Here is a 23,983-nt window from a genome sequence, read left to right as displayed (position 1 = left end):
GGCTTGCTGATGGCTCCCATGGATTCTGCTGGGTCTTGGGCTAATAAGAATGCAGTCCTGAAATCAGCTTCAATCACATGACTGTTGGATTAACACTTCTGAGGCCCACCCAGTCTAGCTTGCATGGGAGAGGCCATAGTGCTACAATGGGAAGTTGAGATTCAATGTTCCATTTTGTTCTACTTGATACATGGAGGCCAGTAGTTTGAAGCTCCATTTTTTGTCGTCCTTAAAAAAAATGAGGTGCGAATTCCAAAATTGGCTGTGATCATAGAATCCCACAGTGCAGAAGTAGGCTATTCAGCCTATCGAGTCTGCACCATCTGAAAGAGCAGTCCTCCCGAGCTCACTCCCGGATTCTAACCCAATAACCCCTTAAGCTAACCTACACTGGATAAAAGCAAATTACTGGATGCTGGAATCTGAAACCAAAGAGAAAATGCTGGAAAATCTCAGCAAGTCTGGCAGCATCTGTAAGGAGAGAAAAGAGCTAACATTTTGAGTCCAGATGACCCTATGTCAAAGCTCACCTACATCTCTTTTTTGGACAATAAAGGGCAATTTATCATAGCTAATCCACCTCTCATGCACATCTTTGGACTGTGGGAGGAAACTGGAGGAAACCCACGCAGACTAGAGAGGTTACTTATTATTGCAGTAAGTATTAACATATTCCCACAAGAAACCTATACTGTGTAGTTCAAGCCCTAACTTTCTGTGGCAAGTTTAATGGCAATTAATGTGCAAATCCAGCAAGCTTTTAAAAATAACAGGGAGGCCAAGGGCAAGATATTGTTTTTACAAAGCAAATGGAGGAATGGTGTAACGGTAAATCAATGAGCAAGTTCTGGAAATTCTCAACTCATAAGGTGTCCCCAAACACATTGGTTGATTTGTGAATTAATAATAATAGTAATAATAATCTTTATTAGTAGGCTTACATTAACACTGTAATGAAGTTACTGTGTCATTACCATAGTTTTTGCAAGATTTGGCTAAATGTCTTTTATTTGTTTCCAGAATTCCCCCTTACATACTTCAATCCAGAGCTTCAGAGTTATCACTTTTTTTTATAATCAAACCCATGCAAATAAACACATTGCAGATGCCACCTTTAAATAATTATTTTTATTTTATATTATTTATTTTATATTTTATTAATTATAATTATTTTTATAATAATAATTATTATTTTTTTCATTTTCATGTAAATTCAAAAACAATATGTCATTAATTAGTGTCTGTAAAATACCGAGAGATAGTTTTCTATGTTAAAGTTACATTGTAAATACAGTTTGTCAATGTTTGATATTCATGAGTACTTCCAATATTTAAGTAGTGCTGTCGCTTAGATAAATAATCAAGTTTTGGAAGAATTTTGAAGTATTATTAAGCTCTCACAATTTCAACAGATTAAAGATATATACAGTTCTCCAAAACAGGAAAGATTCTGCACTCAAAAAAAATCCTTCCAGGATTAGCAAGATTTCATTATGAAACCCACCTTCTTTATCCAATTTATAATTGATATTCACTTTTCATTAAGACAAAAGTGAACAGGATGGATTTTTTAAAGGACCTCAAAGCTTGATGCTGTGAATTAGATCTGTTAATGTGTCATACATTGAATAAAAGAATAATCCGTTTTGACATTTTGTATCCCTTTCTTCTTTTCAGAGAGGAAATAAATCATTAAGACCACTGCTGTTTTGGATATTGCAAGGATTGTTATGGGATCAACCCATTCAACTTGGATACAAGAAAATGATCAGATGCCTCTTGCTGTGATGAATCAGACTTTCCATTCTTTCAGACAAGGCAAATCTAAGCTGCCAGATAGGTTTCTGCAGGAGGTCCATTAATGCTAAGGTTTCTGCAGGAGGTCCATTAATGCTAAGGGATATAAACTCAGGTGTACCAGTTTTGCACCTGCTTCAGATTAGACTTCTCTCGTTGGCTTTGGGTTTCTATGCAAACCGTCTTTGACTCTTGAGGTGGAACCCGTGCAAGAATGATCATTTCTGTTCACACTGCTCTCTTTATTTCTGTGCTATTCTCTGTAGAGTTCTCCATTTCGTCTGCTGTGGGGCAGTTGGAAGAAGGCAAGGTGCCACAGAATGACCTTAACCAAGAAATGTTGGCGAGTGTCGGTCTACCAGAGAAACGGAGGTCTTCTGGCTCGTACAAACCTTACCAACTTCTGCAACCCGACAAGGTAAACCCAGAAGTCTGTAAATTATCACAATAAATTATCTCTTAAAATATGTAACTGTCTATTTCATTTCCTAAAAAAACGTGTTCATTCTGCCTTAAAATGTGTAAGACAAGTTGTTTAAAATCAATTTGTATTATCAGCAGTATGAAGTTTCAAGAAAACCAACATGTCTGGGAAGTTAGTGGAGAAAAACAGCACCTCTCTCTCTTCCTATGAGGGGTTTGATGGTGTCAGTAAGGAAATTGTTTCCATTGACAGAAGGGCCATTCACCCATCAAGTCGATGGTGACTTTTTGAAAGATCTAGTCCAAATGCCCAACACTTTCCCCACAGCCTCTGCGAATGTCTTCTTTTTAAGTATTTATTGAAAGTTATTGTTGAATCTGCTCCCACTGTCCTTTCAAGCGGCATATTCCAGATTATGACAACTTGCTGCAGTATTTTTATTCTCCTCATTTTCCCCACTGGTCCTTTGGTTACTGACCCTCCAGTTACTGATCTTCTGGTTACTGACCTCCAGTTACTGACCTTCTGGTTACTGACCCTACTGAAAGCAGTTTGTCCTTATTTCCTCGACCATATCATTGTAACTTTGAACACTACTATTAATTCTCCTCTTAACTACCACTGATAGAAGGAGAACAATCCCAATTTCTCTAGCTTCGCCACCTTACTGAAGTTCCTCTTATGAGCCTTTAAGGTTCCCCTTGAAGCTTCCCAATCTCTCTCTGCAATTAAAACACTGATAAAATGAATTTCTTTAACCAATCATTTGTTCGGCTATCATGTCTCCATCTTTGTATTGATGTCCATTTTTGTAGGTTTATGCATCCATGAAACAGCTGTGGGATATTTTACTATGTTAAAGGTGCTAGAAAATTGCAATTTGTTGTTATGAAGATCCACTCTTGTTTCCTGTTTAGGATTTAGGTTTTAGCATGGACCCCAAAATTCTTCAACACCCTTTTCTGTCCACTAGCCAGAGGCTATTTAAACTACCTTTGACCTTGAATGAGCCAATGAAAGAGCCACAGTACTTCTCGGCCAAGAGGACTGGTGCATCTCAAGAATCCAACCAGTTGGACCAGTTTGAGATGACAAATGCACAGCGAGTCACTAATGATGGAGAAAATGGGGTTGTGCTTCCTGTGGGCAGAAGAGATTTTGACAGTAAGTCTTTGGCACGTTGTACAGTTGTTGAGCTGCGATCTGCAATTATGGAGAGCGGGGTGGGGGGGTGAAAGAGAGGAAAGTTGTGGAATGTTATTTATTGAGCTGTCTGCATTGACTTTTAATTTTTATGCCTGTGAATTTTCTTCTTTTATTCTGTTACCCACTTTGAGGTCTGAGGCCAAATTGTTCAGTAGTTTTATCTAGCTATGGTTCACTGGAGTAACGGCATGGTAGCACAGTGGGTAGCACTGTTGCTTCACAGCTCCAGGGTCCCAGGTTCGATTGCCAGCTTGGGTCACTGTCCATGTGGAATCTGCAAGCTCTCCCCGTGTCTGTGTGGGTTTCTTCCGGGGGCTCCGGTTTCCTCCCACTGCCCAAAAATGTCCTCCTTCTGCGCTGTGGGATTCTATGATCACAGCCAATTGTGGAGTTCACAACTCATTTTTTAGGGACTACAGAAAATGGAGCTTCAAACTACTGGCCTCCATGTATCATATTGAACAAAACGGAACATCAAATCTCAATGGCCACTATCAACTTCCCATTGTAGCACTATGGTCTTTCCCATACTAAATTGCCCTTAGTGTCCAAAAAGGTTAGGTGGGGTCACTGGGTTACAGGGATAGGGTGGAGGTGTGGGCTTGAATAGGGTCCTCTTTCCAAGGGCTGGTGCAGATGCAATGGGCTAAATGGCCTCCTTCAGCACTGTAAATTCTATGATTCTAACCAGCTCCAGAACATCATTTTTCTAGACCAGTCCTGCTGCTCAAAACAATGAATCTCCAGAATTACTGCTTAAAACAATTTGCCAAAGCCGATTACATAATTTAATATGATTTTGGCACAAACGCCGGAAGATGATGAGCTCAAGACCCTGTGGTTGAACTCAAGTGCATAATCTTGGTTGGTGAGGCAATGCAGTGCTGGAAGGAGTGTTGCACAGTCAGAAGTGTCATTTTTTTGGATACGGCATTAAAATCTGTAACCTCGCTTGTCTGCCCCAGTCAAAGTTCTGAACTGGCTGTATGTCACATCCCTATTCGGAGAATACAGTTGCTGGTAAATTGGCTTCCACATTTGACTGCATAACAATGATAACAGAGCTACAGAATAAATTGCTGATAAAATGCATTGTGACACATCGGAGATAGACGAAGAGAGTCAGATATGAAATAAAACTTGCATTTACACAGCTCTTTTCACCCACTCGGGGCATTTCCAAAGTAACTCGCGCTACTATTATTGGAACATAAAAAACAGAGCGGCTAACTTACCACAGCAGTGTCCCACAACAGTAATAGATAAATGTGCAGATAATCTGTTTTAGTCTCGTTGGCCAAGGGATAAATATTGACAGGACACCAGGCAGAACTCCCTGTTCTTTTTCAAAATAGTGCCATGGGATATTTTATATGTTTCACATCTGATAGGGACCTTGATTTAACATCTCATCTGAGAGTGGCATCTCCAAAATGGAACAAAGGAATAGGAGGCCATTCAGCCCCTCAAGCCAGTTCTATCATTCAATTTGATTATGATTGATCTGTATCTTAAGTCCATCTACACGCCTTAATAACTTTTATACCCAAAAAAAGTTTACGAATCTTGGTTTTGAAAGTTTTAATTGATCCCCTAGCCTCAAGAGTTTTATTTGTGTATGTGTGTGTGGGGGTTTGTGTGTTTGTGTGAAGAAAGGTATACGGATCACCCTTTAACAGTCTAGCTCTAATTTTAAGGTTATGCCCTCTGCTTCTGGATTCTCCTCTTTAATCATCTTAAACATTTCAATTAACTTCCCTTAATCTTCTAAATTCAAGAAAACACAAATGCAGTATTGTGACTTCATAATTTAGCCCTTTTAAACCTGGTATCGTTCTGATGAATCTAAAAGCAGTACTGCACTAGAGTGTCAACCTTGAGCTTTACCTAGGTGTCACAGCTTTAGCTCATTAATTACATCCGTGTCTCGGAGTCAGAAGAACATGGGTCCAAATCCACAAAAAGATACAGCACCATCTTATCAAAGAACGGTTGGAAAAGACTCTCATTCTACATGTAATAAAATGTTCTTTTCTTTATTACAGTGCTACGATGTATGCTTGGAAGAGTGTACCGACCCTGCTGGCAAAACTGACCATCTCCTTACAGCTACCAGATTTTTGGAGAAACTTTAATACCTGGTATCTGATTAATGCAACTGTGTATTCATAGGTGATTGAAACCGTGCATTTGGTCCTTCATGCGATTTATTCTCCGTAGCTTGAACAGTGAAACCTTTAATAACTATTCATTATTGAACTTGTGACAGTCACTGTATTTTAAAAAATGATAAAAGTATTGAGCACTCTGCTTTTGTAACTGCCAGAACTTTGCATGTGCCGTGCATTTTGAAATAATTTCACATCAACTGGTTCTTAATAAAATCGATGGATTTAACATTTGAAACATGTATCTTGTCCGGTTCTGAAAGTAGAAAAAAAATATTATACCCGAAAGAAGTTTGTGAGCTTTGATTGCCCAGGAATTAACTTATTTTTGGCCCTAGTTTTGACTTCTTTTAAAGTCTTCCCCCTTTTCCCCTGCAGTGTGACAGGTGTCACGTCAATACACTCAGGTGGTAAATTCTCACAGTCCAGATTGGCGCCCAATTCCACCCGTTTCCGCTTTGCCACTTTTCTGCTGCCTTTCCGATTCCCAATTTCTGCATTCCCAGCTATCCGGAGAATCGCTGCTTGTCCTCGTTTGCTCGTGGATTCCGCTCCTGTGGGTTTTGCTGCTAATGTTTGTCTGGATTCACCTTGTTGAACAGGATAGCAAAGAGGAGAGAAGCATAGTTCAGAGAAATTCCGAATTTTAATTATAAAAGGTCTTTTTGGAATATATTACGCTTCCTCAGTCTAACCTCTTCAAAAGATCAAGGCATTTTCTACACCTCCCAAAACTGGACGAAATCAGTCAGCGGTGCAGTATTTGACACACCGACCCTCAATTTACCCAGCATTTCAATTTAGTCCTACAAATATTTCCTTTGGGGCAGCATGGTGACGCAGTGGTTAGCATTGCTGCCTCACGGCGCCGAGGTCCCAGGTTCGATCCCGGCTCTGGGTCACAGTCCATGTGATTGCACATTCTCCCCCCCAACCCAAACATGTGCAGGGTAGGTGGATTAGCCACACTAAATTGCCCCTTAATTGGAAAAAATTAATTGGGTACTCTAAATTATTTTAAAACAAAACAAATGTTTCCTTTAAGTTTATACGCAATTCTCATTTTTTGAATTCAGAATACCAGATTACAGCAACTCGCTGCATTAAAAAGGCATGTTTTCTCAATTCCTCCTCCCTGTCCACCCCCCCCCCCCCCCCCCCCCCCCCCCCACCCCGAGCTCCAGAATTCTCCTCCTTTAAGATACTCATAAAATCCATCTCTTTGTCCAAACATTCGGTCCCTCGCCCGAATATCTGCTTTGGTGACTCAGTTTTAAGTTCTTTCTGATGATGCTGCTGAAGCACCTAGAGATATTTTCCCAGGTTGAGGTGCTGTACAGATACAAATTGTTGTTGGGTCCTCTCATCACTTACCCTCCTGACAGTGGAAACAATTTTCCAAGCAACCACTCGGATTCCTCCTGAGTTTGTGCTCCAGGACCACACCTACAAGAGCATTTCCAGGGACTAATTACTCCCGTGTGAGGAAGCACTTCCTAACATCAGCCTCAATTGGCCTTTTACCAGTTTGTTTCCCCATGTTCCCTTGCATAACTGTCGTCATTTAGCTACTCCTATTTCATTATTTTATACAGCTGGAGGTGGGAGGTGGGGGTGGAACTCCCATCCACTGCCTTCAAGTCTGCAGAGTCTGACATTTCCAGCACTAACAACTCTGCACCACTTTGACATTTCCCTATTGCTTGGGTAAAATAATAATAATAATAATAATAATAATAATAATAATAATAATCGCTTATTGTCACAAGTAGGCTTCAATTATGTTACTGTGAAAAGCACCTAGTTGGCACATTCCGGCGCCTGTTCGGGGAGGCCGGTACGGGAATTGAACCTGCGCTGCTGGCCTTGTTTTGCATTACAAGCCAGCTGTTTAGCCCACTGTGCTAAACCAGACCCAATTGCTACAAAACAAAAACCCAAAATGCTGTATGTAAGGTTAGCTAGTCTAGCTCTTGCATCGCACGACATTGCACAGGATGGGCTGGAAGTGATGGTGGGAGGAAAAGGTTCAATTTCAGAATCCACTATCCACTCAGGAGACCACCCATGAGTTTCCCAGTGATAAGACCATAAGCATAGGAACAGAATTAGGCCATTTGGCCCATCGGGTCTGCTCCGCCATTCCATCGCGGCTGATATGTTTCTCATCCCCATTCTCCTGCCTTCTCCCCATAACCCCTGATCCCTTATTAATCAAGAACGTATCAATCTCAGTCTTAAAGGCACTCAGTGATTTGGCCTCCACAGCCTCCTGCGGCAAAGAGTTCCACAGATTCACCACACTCAAGGTTGAAGAAATTTCTCATGCCAGTTTTAAAGGATCGTCCCTTCAGTCTGAGGCTGTGCCCTCAGATTCTAGTTTCCCTTACTAGTGGAAACATCTCCACTCCATCTAGCCCTTGATAACTACATTGTATCTACAAAGTACCAGGTCTTATAGCTCATTGGCAGTGTTTATCTGCCCCATAAGAGTCTTTCCTGACCCTACATTATCTAAATTCATCAACACATCTTCTATTTCTTTCTAAATAAATAAATAAAAGCAAATTTATTTAGCTGGAATCTGAAACCAAAGAGAAAATGCTGGAAAATCTCAGCCGTTCTGGCAGCATCTGTAGGGAGAGAAAAGAGCGAACGTTTCAAGTCCAGATGACCCTTTCTTTCTCCTGCATGTGTTACCCAGCTTCCCATTTCTATATTGATCACCTCAACCACTCCCTGTACCATATCCCTACCACTCTGGTTTAAAGAAGTTTTGCTCGCATTTCTTACTGGATTTAGTAGCAATAGATAATAGAGTACACTAAAATACCTATCCAAGAGTCTTCCCGTGACTGAAAGATAAGCGACTGGCAACAAGTAATGCTCCTGTTAAAAGTTAATTGTTCTGTACGATCAGTTTTTCGAACATGCTTAATCTTTTTGCAAGGCATTTATTATGGAATATGGCTTGTGTGACATCTTCCAGACTACTCCACAGACGCACACTTAGCAGGAACATTGGTAGTAAGCATCAAAACTTATTTATATTCTCTTTCACTTTGCATCATATTTCAAGATTTCAATATTCACAACTAGACAGTAATAATGGTACTCTAATTTTATTGGTAAACTCCCCACAGTGCTGTCCATAGGCAATTGGTGACTAACTTGCTTTAGATATTCAAGTTGGTGACAAGAGAAACTCACTCTACACAACCTCCGAGAGGTCATAATTTGCATCTACACTGTGACAGTTGGCAGAGCAAAATTGAAAGAGAGGTGCTGGCATAGTGGGTGTGATCGAATGGCCACACTGCCCCGGAAAAGCAACACGCCACAGCGCAACATGGCTGGTAGAAGCCAGGAGACCCTGCTCCCGGGATCTACCCAGCTCACAATGCTTTGTAAGATCTAACACAATCTTGTAAAATGTTGCAATATAAATCCCACCCATCGTGGGCGGGATCACATTTGGCAAATCTGTCTATTAGAACAAGACAGTTGGTCTCACTGAAATATACAATTTCCCGAGGCATTGGTATTTCTCCCCTTCGCCTCAGAGACCTCGGGTGAGCTCCGTTCAATACTGGTCTCCACAGACGGGGAGCAGATGGAGGCGGCACTCTTGGGGATCTTCCAGGGGATTGGTGGCCTCCAGGTGAATGCCTTTTATACAGGGTGGCATCCTGGCACTGCTGGTGCCCCTGTACACCCTGGCACTACCAGCCTGGCACGGGAGATGCCCAATTGGCACTGCCAGCGGGCAGGGGCACTGCCAGAGTACCTGGTTGGCACTGCCAAGGTGCCTAGCTAGCATTTTTCATATGCCGCCGGTCGGGCCGGGAATGCCCTACGCCGGTGTTGGGGGGGATGCTGGGGAGGCCTAGGGACCTCCTCATAGTGAGTTGGGGCTTTGCGGACAGTCAGGGGTCACATCAAGGCTCCAGAGATCAGGACGCCAGTTCCGGTGAACGGAGCTCCTCAGTGCCCTTAGCCGCGTGTTCCCCACCAAATCCATTATCTAACCGGAGTGCCGTTTGATAGTGTTGTGCTTCGGTGTTGCGAGTGCAAGGAAACATGTGGCTAAATGCACTCGCTATGGGACTTTGTTCCCATTCAGTTAAATCGCACCCAGCAAATTGCAATGGTCAGTGATGACATCAAGTGATGGCAACAGCAAGGTTTGTGGATAACAAGCGTTATAGAACATAGAACATAGAACAGTACAGCACAGAACAGGCCCTTCGGCCCTCGATGTTGTGCCGAGCAATGATCACCCTACTTAAACCCACGTAACCCGTATACCCGTAACCCAACAATCCCCCCATTAACCTTACACTACGGGCAATTTAGCATGGCCAATCCACCTAACCCGCACATCTTTGGACTGTGGGAGGAAACCGGAGCACCCGGAGGAAACCCACACACACACGGGGAGGACGTGCAGACTCCACACAGACAGTGACCCAGCAGGGAATCGAACCTGGGACCCTGGAGCTGTGAAGCATTGATGCTAACCACCATGCTACCGTGAGGCCCCCTATGTTATGTTATGAAAGGCTTACGAGAAGAGATACATTTGTCTTGCTATCTACCTTCAGTAGGTGCATCGTCACAGAAGATGGTTAGAACTGGATTCGATCCCGGTTGCACACAAGTTGGAGTCTGGCTGACGCTGGGATAGTTGGGAGATTCATAGTTTACTGCAGAATCTGCTTTGTATGTACAAAAGAACTGTGACTTGATCAAAGTATTCTTCACCTGGAAAAATGGATATTGAAATGCAATCTCGTGAGTGGAACTAAGCACGTAATCGATGTATTCCAACATAGATTTAGTTCAAAATATTTTTGAGATCAACAATGAAAATTTAATCCTGCATTTGTTTACTGAGCCCAAACAGGACAGAAATTACATGATTGGTACTGTTTTGCACCTAATCTATATTTAATAGGAGACAGTTTAATCAGTTTAAAATAAAATTCATTCCAAGTCTAGCAAAGCCGATGTAAAACCTTAGCTAAAGGCCAAACTAGGAATACCGTATGAAGTTAGGCTTGAAATGCTCTCCTTCTTTAGGTACCATTCCCTGAAAGAGCACTGACAACCATTGACTTCTTTGTTGGTCCGCGGTTGTACTTGTCAAAATACTACAGTGGTTAGCCTTTGCCTTCTGGAGATTGCTGATCAGGAAACCCTCCCACTTTAGCATCTGCCATTGGTGAGTGTTGGAATGATTTCCAGGTTGACACTCAACCTGTTTGGCCACATTAGGAACACACCTTCCTTGCCCTTCAAGCGCTAGAGTGGGACTTGAACCCAGTGCTTCTGGGTTAGAAGTAGGACACGATCCGCTTCACCAGAAGACCTTCTTAGACTTCATACTATAGGAATGATATTGAGAAGGTGGAGCGCACAATTACTGGGGCACTGTCTACTAAAGAAGTAAAAATATAAAGACAGACTTGAAAAATTAAGGCTTTGTATTTTAGAATATGATCAATTGAAAGAAATGTTTTAAAGTTATTAAATGACGGAACAGAGCTGATAGAAACATATAGGTGGAGAATGCAGCTGACCATATATGATCAGTCAGTATGGTTGCATCTACTTGAGCAGGAAATCATATCCATAAAACACATTTCTGACAGGGCAGCGCTGCCTCAGTGCTAGTCCTCTGACCGTGCAATGCTCCCTCAATGTTGCCCCTCCGACCGTGCAGCGCTCCCTCGATGCTGCCCCTCCAACCATGCAGCACTCCCTCAATGCTGCACCTCCGACCATGCAGCGCTCCTTCAGTACTGCTCTTCCAAATGGGCAACACCGCTTCCGTGCTGCCCCTCCAAATGGGCAACACTGCTTCAGTGCTGCCCCTCTGACCGTGCAGCGCTCCCTCAGTACTGCCCCACTGACCGTGCAGCACTCCCTCAGTGCTGCCCCACTGACCGTGCAGTGCTCCCTCAGTGCTGCCCCACTGACCGTGCAGCGCTCCCTCAGTGCTGCCCCTCTGTCCGTGCAGTTCTTCCCTCAGTGCTGCCCCACTGTCCATGCAGCGCTCCCTCAGTGCTGCCCCTCTGACCGTGCAGCGCTGCCTCAGTGCTGCCCCTCCAAGTGGGCAACACTGCCTCAGCGCTGTCCCTCTGACCGTTGAGCGCTGCCCCTCTGACCGTGGAGCGCTACCTCAGTGCTGCCCCTCTGACCGTGCAGCGCTCCCTCAGTGCTGCCCCACTGACCGTGCAGCGCTCCCTCAGTGCTGCCCCACTGTCCATGCAGTGCTCCCTCAGTGCTGCCCCACTGACCGTGCAGCACTCCCTCAGTGCTGCCCCTCTGTCCGTGCAGTGCTCCCTCAGTGCTGCCCCACTGTCCGTGCAGTGCTTCCCTCAGTGCTGCCCCTCTGACCATGCAGCGCTCCCTCAGTGCTGCCCCACTGACCGTGCAGCACTCCCTCAGTGCTGCCCCACTGTTCATGCAGTGCTCCCTCAGTGCTGCCCCACTGACCATGCAGCGCTCCCTCAGTGCTACCCCACTAACAGTGCAGTGCTCCCTCAGTGCTGCCCCACTGACCGTGCAGTGCTCCCTCAGTGCTGCCCCTCTGACCATGCAGCGCTCCCTCAGTGCTGCCCCACTGACCGTGCAGCGCTCCCTCAGTGCTGCCCCACTGACCGCGCAGTGCTCCCTCAGTGCTGCCCCACTGACCGTGCAGCGCTCCCTCAGTGCTGCCCCACTGACCATGCAGCGCTCCCTCAGTGCTGCCCCACTGTCCATGCAGTGCTCCCTCAGTGCTGCCCCACTGACCATGCAGCGCTCCCTCAGTGCTGCCCCACTAACAGTGCAGTGCTCCCTCAGTGCTGCCCCTCTGACCATGCAGCGCTGCCTCAGTGCTGCCCCTCTGACCGTGCAGCGCTCCCTCAGTGCTGCCCCACTGACCGTGCAGCGCTCCCTCAGTGCTGCCCCTCTGACCATGCAGCGCTCCCTCAGTGCTGCCCCTCTGACCATGCAGCGCTCCCTCAGTGCTGCCCCACTGACCGTGCAGTGCTCCCTCAGTGCTGCCCCACTGACCGTGCAGCGCTCCCTCAGTGCTGCCCCACTGACCGCGCAGTGCTCCCTCAGTGCTGCCCCACTGACTGTGCAGCGCTCCCACAGTGCTGCCCCACTGACCGTGCAGTGCTCCCTCAGTGCTGCCCCACTGACCGCGCAGTGCTCCCTCAGTGCTGCCCCACTGACTGTGCAGCGCTCCCTCAGTGCTGCCCCTCTGACCGTGCAGCGCTGCCTCAGTGCTGCCCCTCTGACCGTGCAGCGCTGCCTCAGTGCTGCCCCTCTGACCGTGCAGCGCTGCCTCAGTGCTGCCCCTCTGACCGTGCAGCGCTGTCTCAGTGCTGCCCCTCCAAGTGGGCAACACTGCCTCAGCGCTGTCCCTCTGACCGTTGAACGCTGCCCCTCTGACCATGCAGCGCTCCCTCAGTGCTGCCCCTCTGACCGTGCAGCGCTCCCTCAGTGCTGCCCCACTGTCCATGCAGCGCTCCCTCAGTGCTGCCCCACTGACCGTGCAGCGCTCCCTCAGTGCTGCCCCTCTGACCATGCAGCGCTCCCTCAGTGCTGCCCCACTGACCGTGCAGTGCTCCCTCAGTGCTGCCCCACTGACCATGCAATGCTCCCTCAGTGCTGCCCCACTGACCATGCAGTGCTCCCTCAGTGCTGCCCCTCTGTCCGTGCAGCACTCCCTCAGTGCTGCCCCTCTGTCCGTGCAGTGCTCCCTCAGTGCTGCCCCACTGACCGTGCAGCGCTCCCTCAGTGCTGCCCCACTGTCCATGCAGTGCTCCCTCAGTGCTGCCCCTCTGACCATGCAGCGCTCCCTCAGTGCTGCCCCACTGACCGTGCAGTGCTCCCTCAGTGCTGCCCCACTGACCATGCAATGCTCCCTCAGTGCTGCCCCACTGACCATGCAGTGCTCCCTCAGTGCTGCCCCTCTGTCCGTGCAGCACTCCCTCAGTGCTGCCCCTCTGTCCGTGCAGTGCTCCCTCAGTGCTGCCCCTCTGACCGTGCAGCGCTCCCTCAGTGCTGCCCCTCTGTCCGTGCAGTGCTTCCCTCAGTGCTGCCCCACTGACCGTGCAGCACTCCCTCAGTGCTGCCCCACTGACCATGCAGCGCTCCCTCAGTGCTGCCCCACTGACCGTGCAGCACTCCCTCAGTGCTGCCCCACTGACCATGCAGCGCTCCCTCAGTGCTGCCCCACTGACCGCGCAGTGCTCCCTCAGTGCTGCCCCACTGACCGTGCAGCACTCCCTCAGTGCTGCCCCACTGTCCGTGCAGTGCTTCCCTCAGTGCTGCCCCTCTGACCATGCAGCGCTCCCTCAGTGCTGCCCCACTGACCGTGCAGCACTCCCTCAGTGCTGCCCCACTGTTCATGCAGTGCTCCCTCAGTGCTGCCCCACTGACCATGCAGCGCTCCCTCAGTGCTGCCCCACTAACAGTGCAGTGCTCCCTCAGTGCTGCCCCTCTGACCATGCAGCGCTCCCTCAGTGCTGCCCCACTGACCGTGCAGCGCTCCCTCAGTGCTGCCCCACTGACCGTGCAGCGCTCCCTCAGTGCTGCCCCACTGACCGTGCAGCGCTCCCTCAGTGCTGCCCCACTGTTCATGCAGTGCTCCCTCAGTGCTGCCCCACTGACCATGCAGCGCTCCCTCAGTGCTTCCCCACTGTCCATGCAGTGCTCCCTCAGTGCTGCCCCACTGACCATGCAGCGCTCCCTCAGTGCTGCCCCACTAACAGTGCAGTGCTCCCTCAGTGCTGCCCCTCTGACCATGCAGCGCTGCCTCAGTGCTGCCCCTCTGACCGTGCAGCGCTCCCTCAGTGCTGCCCCACTGACCGTGCAGCGCTCCCTCAGTGCTGCCCCTCTGACCATGCAGCGCTCCCTCAGTGCTGCCCCTCTGACCATGCAGCGCTCCCTCAGTGCTGCCCCACTGACCGTGCAGTGCTCCCTCAGTGCTGCCCCATTGACCGTGCAGCGCTCCCTCAGTGCTGCCCCACTGACCGTGCAGCGCTCCCTCAGTGCTGCCCCACTGACCGCGCAGTGCTCCCTCAGTGCTGCCCCACTGACTGTGCAGCGCTCCCTCAGTGCTGCCCCACTGACCGTGCAGTGCTCCCTCAGTGCTGCCCCACTGACCGTGCAGTGCTCCCTCAGTGCTGCCCCACTGACCATGCAGTGCTCCCTCAGTGCTGCCCCTCTGTCCGTGCAGCACTCCCTCAGTGCTGCCCCACTGACCGTGCAGTGCTCCCTCAGTGCTGCCCCACTGACCGTGCAGTGCTCCCTCAGTGCTGCCCCACTGACCGCGCAGCGCTCCCTCAGTGCTGCCCCACTGTCCATGCAGCGCTGCCTCAGTGCTGCCCCTCTGACCGTGCAGCGCTGCCTCAGTGCTGCCCCTCTGACCGTGCAGCGCTGCCTCAGTGCTGCCCCTCTGACCGTGCAGCGCTGTCTCAGTGCTGCCCCTCCAAGTGGGCAACACTGCCTCAGCGCTGTCCCTCTGACCGTTGAACGCTGCCCCTCTGACCATGCAGCGCTCCCTCAGTGCTGCCCCTCTGACCGTGCAGCGCTCCCTCAGTGCTGCCCCACTGTCCATGCAGCGCTCCCTCAGTGCTGCCCCACTGACCGTGCAGCGCTCCCTCAGTGCTGCCCCCACTGTCCATGCAGTGCTCCCTCAGTGCTGCCCCTCTGACCATGCAGTGCTCCCTCAGTGCTGCCCCACTGACCGTGCAGTGCTCCCTCAGTGCTGCCCCACTGACCATGCAATGCTCCCTCAGTGCTGCCCCACTGACCATGCAGTGCTCCCTCAGTGCTGCCCCTCTGTCCGTGCAGCACTCCCTCAGTGCTGCCCCTCTGTCCGTGCAGTGCTCCCTCAGTGCTGCCCCACTGACCATGCAGCGCTCCCTCAGTGCTGCCCCACTGTCCATGCAGTGCTCCCTCAGTGCTGCCCCTCTGACCATGCAGCGCTCCCTCAGTGCTGCCCCACTGACCGTGCAGTGCTCCCTCAGTGCTGCCCCACTGACCATGCAATGCTCCCTCAGTGCTGCCCCACTGACCATGCAGTGCTCCCTCAGTGCTGCCCCTCTGTCCGTGCAGCACTCCCTCAGTGCTGCCCCTCTGTCCGTGCAGTGCTCCCTCAGTGCTGCCCCTCTGACCGTGCAGCGCTCCCTCAGTGCTGCCCCACTGTCCATGCAGCGCTCCCTCAGTGCTGCCCCACTGACCGTGCAGTGCTCCCTCAGTGCTGCCCCACTGACCATGCAGTGCTCCCTCAGTGCTGCCCCACTGACCGCGCAGTGCTCCCTCAGTGCTGCCCCACTGACCGTGCAGCGCTCCCTCAGTGCTGCCCCTCTGACCATGCAGCGCTCCCTCAGTGCTGCCCCACTGTCCATGTAGCGCTCCCTCAGTGCTGCCCCACTGACCGTGCAGTGCTCCCTCAGTGCTGCCCCACTGACCGCGCAGTGCTCCCTCAGTGCTGCCCCTCTGACCGTGCAGCGCTGCCTCAGTGCTGCCCCTCCAAGTGGGCAACACTGCCTCAGCGCTGTCCCTCTGACCGTTGAGCGCTGCCCCTCTGACCGTGGAGCGCTACCTCAGTGCTGCCCCTCTGACCGTGCAGTGCTCCCTCAGTGCTGCCCCACTGTCCATGCAGCGCTCCCTCAGTGCTGCCCCACTGACCGTGCAGCGCTCCCTCAGTGCTGCCCCACTGACCGTGCAGCACTCCCTCAGTGCTGCCCCACTGACCGCGCAGTGCTCCCTCAGTGCTGCCCCACTGACCATGCAGCGCTCCCTCAGTGCTGCCCCACTGACCGTGCAGCGCTCCCTCAGTGCTGCCCCACTGACCGTGCAGTGCTCCCTCAGTGCTGCCCCACTGACCGCGCAGTGCTCCCTCAGTGCTGCCCCACTGACCATGCAGCGCTCCCTCAGTGCTGCCCCACTGACCGTGCAGCGCTCCCTCAGTGCTGCCCCACTGACCGTGCAGCACTCCCTCAGTGCTGCCCCACTGTCCATGCAGTGCTCCCTCAGTGCTGCCTCACTGACCATGCAGCGCTCCCTCAGTGCTGCCCCACTGACCGCGCAGTGCTCCCTCAGTGCTGCCCCACTGACCATGCAGCGCTGCCTCAGTGCTGCCCCTCTGTCCATGCAGTGCTCCCTCAGTGCTGCCCCACTGACCGTGCAGCACTCCCTCAGTGCTGCCCCACTGACCGCGCAGTGCTCCCTCAGTGCTGCCCCACTGACCATGCAGCGCTCCCTCAGTGCTGCCCCACTGACCGTGCAGCACTCCCTCAGTGCTGCCCCTCTGTCCGTGCAGCGCTCCCTCAGTGCTGCCCCACTGACCGCGCAGTGCTCCCTCAGTGCTGCCCCACTGACCATGCAGTGCTCCCTCAGTGCTGCCCCACTGACCGCGCAGTGCTCCCTCAGTGCTGCCCCACTGACCGTGCAGCGCTCCCTCAGTGCTGCCCCACTGACCATGCAGCGCTCCCTCAGTGCTGCCCCACTGACCGCGCAGCGCTGCCTCAGTGCTGCCCCACTGACCGCGCAGCGCTGCCTCAGTGCTGCCCCTCTGACCGTGGAGCGCTACGTCAGTGCTGCCCATCTGACCGTGCAGCGCTCCCTCAGTGCTGCCCCTCCGACTGTGCAGCACTCCCTCAGTGCTGCCCCTCCGACTGTGCAGCACTCCCTCAGTGCTGCCCCACTGACCGTGCAGCGCTCCCTCAGTGCTGCCCCTCTGACCGTGCAGCGCTGCCTCAGTGTTGTCCTCCGACCGTGCAGCGCTGCCTCAATGCTGCCCCTTCAACCATGCAGCACCTCCTTCGTGCTGCCTCTGCAACTGTGCAGCGCTGCCTGTGTTGCTCCACCGACCATGCAATGCTCCTCAGTGCTTCTCCTATGAGTATGCAGCACTCCCTCAGTGCTCCCCTTCCGACCTTGCACCTCTCCATCAGTGCTGCCCCTTCGACCGTGCAACGGTCTCTCAGTGCTGCCCCTCCGATCCCTCCAACCGTACAGCACTCCCTCGGTGCTGCCGCTCGGACTATGCAGGGCTCCCTCAGTAGTCAACCCACTTTAAGTGGTCTGGTCTCTGGAGTGGGTCTTGAACTCAGTCTTCTGAAGCAAGCTGGCAGACAAGGTTGAAGAAGTCAGGGAGGAATAATACATCACAGTGACAATCCCAAAGGATATCATTGGTGACTGACTAGGGCATTCTTAGCAATGGCGATAATGGATTATTCACATTGGCAACACACAAAGAATTCAGCAAATTAAAGCCAAGAAGTAAATCTGACCAAAATAAATCTTCAATAAAGTATGGAAGGATAAACACAAGAACATTTGACCAAAAGTAAAGCTATGAAAATTCTCTCTCCATACACACAGGATTAATAAACCGTCCAGAAAGTCTTCTATTTTCTTCCAAAATAAAAGTCAAATGCATCAGTCAACCTTGAGATGAATATCTGCAATCATGCACAGCAGAATTTAACTTCACCTTTGCCAGATTGTCTTCCTGGACCTTTTCCTGAATGCGACGGCGTAAGGGTTTTGGAGATAAGCCACTTGCTTGATTTGGAGACCTAGTATTAAAATGATTTGAAAGGTTGAATTCCAAAATAGTTAGCAGGGTTGCACCCTCGGAAGCTGCCAGGCTGTGTGACTAGCCTAGCATTGAGGTGCCAATAATCAGATGCATTGCAATTAGAGAAGCTAAATGGGTAATTTTCATCATAGAATTTACAGTGCAGAAGGAGACCATTCGGCCCATCGAGTCTGCACCGGCTCTTGGAATGAGCAGCCTACCCAAGGTCAACACCTCCACCCTATCCCATAACCCAGTAACCCCACCCAACACTAAGGGCAATTTTGTACACCAACGGCAATTTATCATGGCCAATCCACCTTATGTGCACATCGTTGGACTGTGGGAGGAAACCGGAGCACCCAGAGGAAACCCACGCACACACAGGGAGGATGTATTTTCTCACAGAATGGAATGGTGAAGAGGGAGTGTTGGGGGAAAGAAAAGATCAAAAGGTGAAATTGTCACGGAGGTGTGCTTAACACAGCAGCACAGTGGCAGTGGTTAGCACTGCTGCCTCACAGTTCAAGGGTCCCAGCTTCAATTCCAGCCTCGGGTGACTGTGTGGAATTTGCACTTTCTCCCGTATCTGCGCGAGTTTCCTCTGGATGCTCCGGTTTCCTCCCACAGTCCATAGATGTGCAGGTTAGGTGAATTGGCCAGGCTAAATTGCCCCTTAGTGTCAAAAAGGCTTGGGGGGGGTGGGGGTTGCTGGGTCACAGGGATAGGGTGGAGGTGTGGGCTTAAGCAGGATGCTCTTTGCAAAGGCCGGGCCTGCAAAGGCCTGAGGCACAACAGAAATTCATCCCAAGGAGGAGGAAACATGCTATGGGAAGGACAAGGCATCCATGGCTGACGAGGGATGTCAAGGACAGCATAAAGGCTAACGAAAAAGCATACAAAGTGGAGAGCATTCGTGGGAAACCAGAGGATTGGGAAGCCCTTAAAAGCAAGCAACTAAAAAAGCAATAAGGGGGTGGGGGGGTACAAAGGAAGATAGGAAGAGATTTTTGCAATATATAAAAGGTAAGAGAGAGGCAAAAATAGACATTGGACCACTAAAAAATGTGGCTGGAGAAGTAATAATAGGAAACAAAGAAATGGCAGACAAACTGAATAGTTACTTTGCATCAGTCTTCATGGTGGAAGATACCAGTGGGATGCCAGAGCTCCAGGAGAACCAGGGGGCAGAGGTGAGTGCAGTGACCATTACTAAGGAGAAGGTTCTGGGGAAACTGAAAGGTCTGAAGGTGGATAAGTCACCTGGACCGGATGGACTACACCCCAGTGTCCTAAAAGAGATAGCCGAGGAAATTGTGGAGGCATTAATGATGATCTTTCAGGAATCACTGGAGGCAGGAAGGGTCCCAGAGGACTGGAAGGTGGCTAATATAACACCACTGTTTAAGAAGGGAGGGAGGCAGAATATGAGAAATTATAGGCCAGTTAGCCTGACTTCGGTCATTGATAAGATTTTAGAGTCTGTTATTAAAGATGAGATGCGAAGCACTTGGAAGTGCATGGTAAAATAGGACTGATTCAGCACGGCTTTGTCAAAGGGAGGTCGTGTCTGACAAATCTGTTCGAGTTCTTTGAGGAGGTAACAAGGAAGTTAAACAAAGGAGAACCAGTGGACGTGATTTATTTAGATTTCCAGAAGGTCTTTGTCAAGGTGCCACACAGGAGATTGTTAAATAAGTTAAGAGCTCATGGTGTTCAGGGTAAGATCCTGGCATGGATAGAGGATTGGTTGACTGGCAGAAGGCAGAGAGTGGGGATAAAGCGGTCTTTTTCAGGATGGCAGTCGGTGACTGGTGGTGTGCCTCAGGGGTCTGAGCTGGGACCACAACTTTTTACAATATACATTAATGATCTGGAAGAAGGTACTGAAGGCCCTGTTGCTCAGTTTGCAGACAATACAAAGATCTGTAGAGGGACAGGTAGTATTGAGGAAGCAAGTGGGCTACAGAAGGACTTGGACAAGCTAGGGGAGTGGGCAATGAAGGGGCAAATGAAATACAATGTAGAAAAGTGTGGGGTTATGCACTTTGGAAGGAGGAATCTCGGCATAGACTATTTTCTAAATGGGGAAATGCTTCAGAAAACAGAAGCACAAAGGGACTTCGGAGTCCTGGTTCACGATTCTCTTAAGGTTAATGTGCAGGTTCAGTCGGCAGTTAAGAAGGCAAATGCAATGTTAGCATTCATGTCAAGAGGGCTAGAATACAAAACTGAGGGCTAGAATACAAGACCAGGGATGTACTTCTGAGGTGTATAAAGCTCGGGTCAGACCCCATTTGAAGTATTGTGAGCAATTTTGGGCCCCATATCTAAGGAAGGATGTGCTGGCCTTGGAAAGGGTCCAGAGGAGGTTCACAAGAATGATCCCTGGAATGAAGAACTTGTTGTATGAGGAATGTTTGAGGACTCTGGGTCTGTACTCGTTGGAGTTTAGAAGGATGAGAGGAGATCTTATTGAAAAGTACAAGATACTGCGAGGCCTGGATAGAGTGGACGTGGAGAGGATGTTTCCACTTGTAGGTAAAACTAGAACCAGAGGACACAATCTCAGGCTAAATGGACGATCCTTTAAAATAGAGATGAGGAGGAATTTCTTCAGTTAGAGGGTAGTGATTCTGTGGAACTCTTTGCCGCAGAAGGCTGTGGAGGCCAATTCACTGAGACAGAGATAGATAGGTTCTTGATTAATAAGGGGATCAGGGGTTACGGGGTGAAGTCAGGAGAATGGGGATGAGAAAATATCAGCCATGATTGAATGGTGGAGCAGACCCAATGGGCCAAATGGCCTCGTTCTGCACTGTAAATTCTACGATTCTATCGTTATCCCTCCCCCACCTCAGTGCTATTAAAACTGAGCAGTATTTTAGAGACAATCTCACAAATGTCACCATTGATGAAAACACATTCATTTTTGCTGTGCCATTAAAGTAGTAAACTGTCCCAAAGTGCCTCAAACAAACGTGAAGCAGACTATCCAGAATCAAAGTAGAGATGCTAGGACAGGTGACTAAATGTTGGTCTTAAGGAGTGTCTCAAAAGAGAGACGGAGAGGTTAGGGAGAGCATTCCAGAGTTTAAGGCCTGGGCAGCTGAAGGCAGGGCTGCCAATGGTGGAGTGAGGAAAGTGAGGAATGTGCAAGAGACTGGAATTGGAGGAGCACAAAGATCAAGAAGTGTCAGGATCTGGCTGCAGAGCTGGGGAGGGATTGAACACAATCACAGGGGCGATGGGCGAACAGGATTTGATGCAAGTTAGCTCATGGGCAGCAGAGGTTTGGATAAGATAAAGTTTATAGAGGGAGCATTGTGGCAAAGGTCATCTTGGAGAGCATTGGAATAGTCAATCCAAGAGATACCAAAGGCATGGATTGCTTCAGTTGAGAAACTAACACAAGGGAACCCGCTCAATGTACTGTTGAAATTTTCAGGAATGTCATAGGAATTACAGCACAAAGTATTTTCCCTTTGTGCTTCCAATATACACAATGAAATGAGAAATCATTCAATGTCCCAACACAGAACCTGCAAAAGGTCATTCTTATTTTACTAGTTACCCATTCTGCTCCTTCCTCATGGGGGAGCACAGCGTTCCAGTACTTATCCTGTAACATTCTCACAGCATGTGAAGGTATTATAACTCTAATGAACAAGCGGTTCAAGATGGCAATATGTTATATGCTCTTCAGTACTTCATTAGACTATTAAACATCAACTGTGGCACAGTCACCTCAAATGTCGTGATGGTTTGTGGTTCAAATCTCACCCCAGAAATGTGGGGCCGGGTGCTATGGGATGAGGGTGTTTGCTCTTTCTCTCCCCCGTTGCAAAAGTGACGCACTGACTAACATAAAAAGGAGCCACCTCATAGTGATATCACACCGCCAGTGCCCTAGACACGCAGAGATTGTGACTTCCTCCCTTTATGGACAGGACATCCTGCCCTTGCGATTTGCCACCCCATCTAATTGGCCGGCAGCTCTGGCAGTCCCAGAACTCAGTGGGGGGTACTGCCGCTTTTGGTGCCTGTCCGCCTACCATCCCATGGGATGCCAGTGGGTTGCCGTCGCAACATGGCAGCAATCCTAATCCAGCCCGGAAACACATACTGTCGGCTGACTCTCCCAGATGGGAAGTGAGGGAGTGCTGCACCGTCAGAGGAAGCATCTTTTGGATAAGACAACGGGCATATCTGTTCTTCAGGGTAGATGTAAAAGATCCCATGGTGCTAGTTTGACAAGCAGGGAAGTTCTCTCCAATATCTTGGCCAATTCTTCACCCTCAACCAAAATATTGGGTCATTATCACATTGCTGTTTGGGGGAGCTTGCTATGCGCAGATTGCCGCATGTGTTTCCTTTATAACAACAGTGACAACACTTCAGAAATAGGCAGAAAGTGTTTTGGGACACAATGTTCTTTCTTTATTACTTAAACTTTGACTGAAATATATTTCACTTCATACCTGAACAGGGTCAGCATGCATGGTATTCCAATCATGTCAGCATGTTGTTCAGTTCCATAGAGCAGCTCAGCCTTGCCGTTGCTGGGTGGGTTAGCTGCTTCTTCATCTAGTAGAGCTATAAATGCTTTCACAGTGCTCCTACCACCATAGGCACTGGCATGGTTGATAGCATGAACTTTGGGCTAAAAATAAAATTAAAAAAAAAAAAAAATTTTCATCAAAAAGAAATAACTAGGCCAATGGTAGAGTGAAACAGCATGAAAAGAGGCCATTCGGCCCATCATGTTTGTGCTAATTCTTTGCTCGAGTTATTCTAATCAGTCCCACTCTCCTACCCCCCACCGCTCTTTCCCCAGAGCCCTGCAAATGTTCCTTCGAGCATTTAGTCAACTCTCTTTACTATTGAAACCACTTCCACAGCCCTCTCAGGCAGCAAGTCACAATTTCCAAAAGATCTCCTAGTCTCCCCTCTAGTTCTCTTGTCAATTACCTGACTATCCAATGTTTTTTTGCCCATGTGGTTTTCCACAATTGTTGATATTTACATTTATTTTGGACTTCAGCGTGGCAAAACACAGGTCACTCAATAAATTAATTTTGACGTTAATGTCAACAAATTAAACAGCTATTCAGGTTCTGCAATGTCTCAAAAACAGATTGAAGGGTTTTAACTTAAGAGATGGTGTATATGAAAACTGCCCTTTCATATTGGTCAAGGGGTCTAGAATGAAGGCAATTGGATTCAAGTTTAAATATGAAAGATTTAGAAGAGAGAGCAAGAGTCAGCGTTTCTTAATGCACTCCGAAACCTCCTTCCTTAAAACTTATACACCCCCCTGATTATTGTTTCCATTAGCCGCAATAAAATCCCATCAGCATTGTGTTGGGGCTGAGGATCTAGTTAAACATAATCACATCACTTCTGCTTTTTTGTCAATCACTATCTTCATAGAATTGCAATTGAAATGGCAAAAACTTTAAAAGCAAAACTAAAACTGAAACTGAAATCAGTTTGAAACACCCAATACAGGAGGTTTTTAACTATACAAAATACATTTTTAAGTTTATTTAGAGCGAATAAAGTTTTCATGTGGTAACAGTGAAGTATTCTATGGAAAATTTGAAAGTCAATGATGCAACTTACATACAGGACATGTGTGGTTAAATGACTTATAAGATCTTTTCAAGTAATTTGGCTTATATTTTGTTGTACATAATAGGAAATTAATTTATCTAAAAAGTCAGACTGTGTCACTAATCAGGGGATTAACTCTAATCCCTAGGTTACATGAATCGTATTTAAGAAAACAGG

At 48.9% G+C, this 23,983-nt stretch overlaps 2 protein-coding genes across 3 annotated transcripts in view; one reads left to right on the top strand and one right to left on the bottom strand.

Annotated features, from left to right (window-relative positions):
* Positions 1-2,011: 2,011 nt before the first annotated feature.
* Positions 2,012-5,708, top strand: pmch (pro-melanin-concentrating hormone). The gene is made up of 3 exons (XM_038780512.1): positions 2,012-2,215; positions 3,139-3,385; positions 5,473-5,708. The coding sequence occupies exons 1-3, from the start codon at positions 2,012-2,014 to the stop codon at positions 5,520-5,522; spliced, it is 501 nt and encodes a 166-aa protein (XP_038636440.1). The 3' UTR covers positions 5,523-5,708.
* The window catches only part of LOC119954883 (PARP1 binding protein), a 64,400-nt gene continuing 44,760 nt past the window's right edge, over positions 4,344-23,983 (bottom strand). Inside the window, exons 8-11 of one of the 2 annotated variants that reach the window (XM_038780509.1) lie at positions 22,672-22,853; positions 18,104-18,188; positions 10,194-10,359; positions 4,344-6,185 (exon numbers count right to left, since the gene is read on the bottom strand). In XM_038780509.1, the coding sequence (XP_038636437.1) occupies positions 5,872-6,185; positions 10,194-10,359; positions 18,104-18,188; positions 22,672-22,853 (747 nt within the window). In that variant the 3' untranslated portion in view covers positions 4,344-5,871. The remainder of the gene's footprint in view (positions 6,186-10,193; positions 10,360-18,103; positions 18,189-22,671; positions 22,854-23,983) is intronic. The other variant, XM_038780510.1, reaches the window with a different exon arrangement.

The sequence above is a fragment of the Scyliorhinus canicula genome, chromosome 20 (genome assembly GCF_902713615.1).
Source record: "Scyliorhinus canicula chromosome 20, sScyCan1.1, whole genome shotgun sequence".
In the NCBI taxonomy this organism is placed as follows: domain Eukaryota; kingdom Metazoa; phylum Chordata; class Chondrichthyes; order Carcharhiniformes; family Scyliorhinidae; genus Scyliorhinus; species Scyliorhinus canicula.
The sequence above is the reverse complement of the archived record's forward strand: the minus strand, read 5'-3'. Positions and strand labels throughout refer to the sequence as shown.